General features: G+C 38.3%; 1 protein-coding gene across 2 annotated transcripts in view; it reads right to left on the minus strand.

Annotated features, from left to right (window-relative positions):
* The window catches only part of LOC123044414 (uncharacterized), a 5,620-nt gene extending 3,943 nt beyond the window's left edge, over nucleotides 1-1,677 (minus strand). For both annotated transcript variants that reach the window (XM_044467146.1, XM_044467145.1), the window contains exon 1: nucleotides 183-1,677. In XM_044467146.1, the coding sequence (XP_044323081.1) occupies nucleotides 183-215 (33 nt within the window). In that variant the 5' untranslated portion in view covers nucleotides 216-1,677. The remainder of the gene's footprint in view (nucleotides 1-182) is intronic.
* Between the last annotated feature and the right edge of the window lie 6 nt (nucleotides 1,678-1,683).

A 1,683-nucleotide genomic window follows, 5' to 3' on the forward strand; every position in this document is an offset into this window, starting at 1 on the left:
ATATAGGAGCAACATTTTCTCTTCCAACAAGCTGTTCATTAGGTTTCTATCAGAGTCTCCAGCATAGACTAAAGAGAGACTAAAGCTGGCTGAAACATTTCAGGCCCTGGCTCCAGAGGAAGATTTTGTACTTGAATATCCTGATGTATGGTGTTTTGAGCAGCAGGTACTGTAGGGATCACCTGCTGAGCCAGGGGCAGATTGAGATCATCCATGAGAGGCAAATCAACATTGCCAATAGAACCTGCAGTACTGGCAGAATTGTGAGAGAGCCCAAGTGAGAGAGTCAAACCACTGTGATCATTAGCTTCAGGAGTAGATGTTACTCCTCCGTCCGTGAATAAGTGTATTTCTACCTTTTGTCCCAAGTCAAAGCTTTAAAATTTTGACCAACTATATAGAAAAGACTAGTACCATACATGGCATCAAATTAGTATATTATGGAAGTACATTTCAAAACGGATCCACTGATAATAATTTAGTGCTATAAACCCTGCTACTTTTTTCTATAAAATTGGTCAAAGTTTTAGAACTTTGATTTAGCACAAAAGCTAGATGGACACTTATTCGTGGACGGAAGAACATTACAAAGCAATAGCTAGGTACAGAGTCTCATTCTTGTTTTTGTTTGTTGGGCGCACCTGCACAACAATCACCAGGACACCAAACTATCAAAGAACTTATGCACAGGTTGCAATGCCTGCTGTGTATTATATGGAATGTTCTCTTTCATTCCAGCTAACTGAACATATGCTATTTTAATTCACTCATGATTGTTACTGATGCATATATTTGTTTTGGTACACTATGAAGTTTATCGGCTCAGTGACGTAGTTTGATAGCTCAAGAGATGACCCCTTAGGAATAAGTCATACGAAGATAATTAGATTCACTCAAAGCGCCATACGATTTTTCAAAATTTATTTGGTTGGGAACGAGCAGGGCGATGTTTGTATGTCTTGGACTTCAGTGTAACATGTTGAACTAAAAATATATCTATAGTAAGTTCTATAGATAAAGATAAATGTTAAGAATATTACTATTCCTAAGCTCTTAAACATGTTTGACCTCTTTAGATCTGTTCTTGTTATATTCATATATTGCAAGAGCAAAAGCTCCATGCCTCCAGCTAACAGAAAAAAGAGTAAACTAATCTCTTAGGGCATGAGTTGAAATTGTTGCATGGATTCTAAATGATTTTTATCAAGTCTTGACCGTTGACCCTCGTGAATTGCTGGCCAATATGTGCATAGCTCCCTTTAACTGAATGTGAACCTTATATTTTCTGGTTGTACAGATTGTTGTTTATAACCATAACAATGTAATGCAACGAGTGGTATGGATGACATTTTCCTGAGCTGGCCAAAATTGTGAATGACAACTACCTCTATGCTAAGCTTGCCAAATTTGTGTTAAAGAACACCAAGAACACAAGCATAAACACACTGATACACGTACACAGACGCATCTTACTGCATAATCTAACTCAGCTGCAATCTTACTGCATCTCACCAGTGATCACACAGACTGACAGACGCATAATCTAAGCATAAGAAAATGCCCCCTTTTCAAAAAAAAAAAGCATAAGAAAATGCAAACGAAGCATTAAGTGGAGTTACTGGATCCGGCTACAGCTAGCGGGTGAAGGCGTAGAAGACGATGCCAATGTAGATCAGCATGGCG

Source organism: Triticum aestivum, chromosome 2B (genome assembly GCF_018294505.1).
Source record: "Triticum aestivum cultivar Chinese Spring chromosome 2B, IWGSC CS RefSeq v2.1, whole genome shotgun sequence".
Classification (NCBI taxonomy): domain Eukaryota; kingdom Viridiplantae; phylum Streptophyta; class Magnoliopsida; order Poales; family Poaceae; genus Triticum; species Triticum aestivum.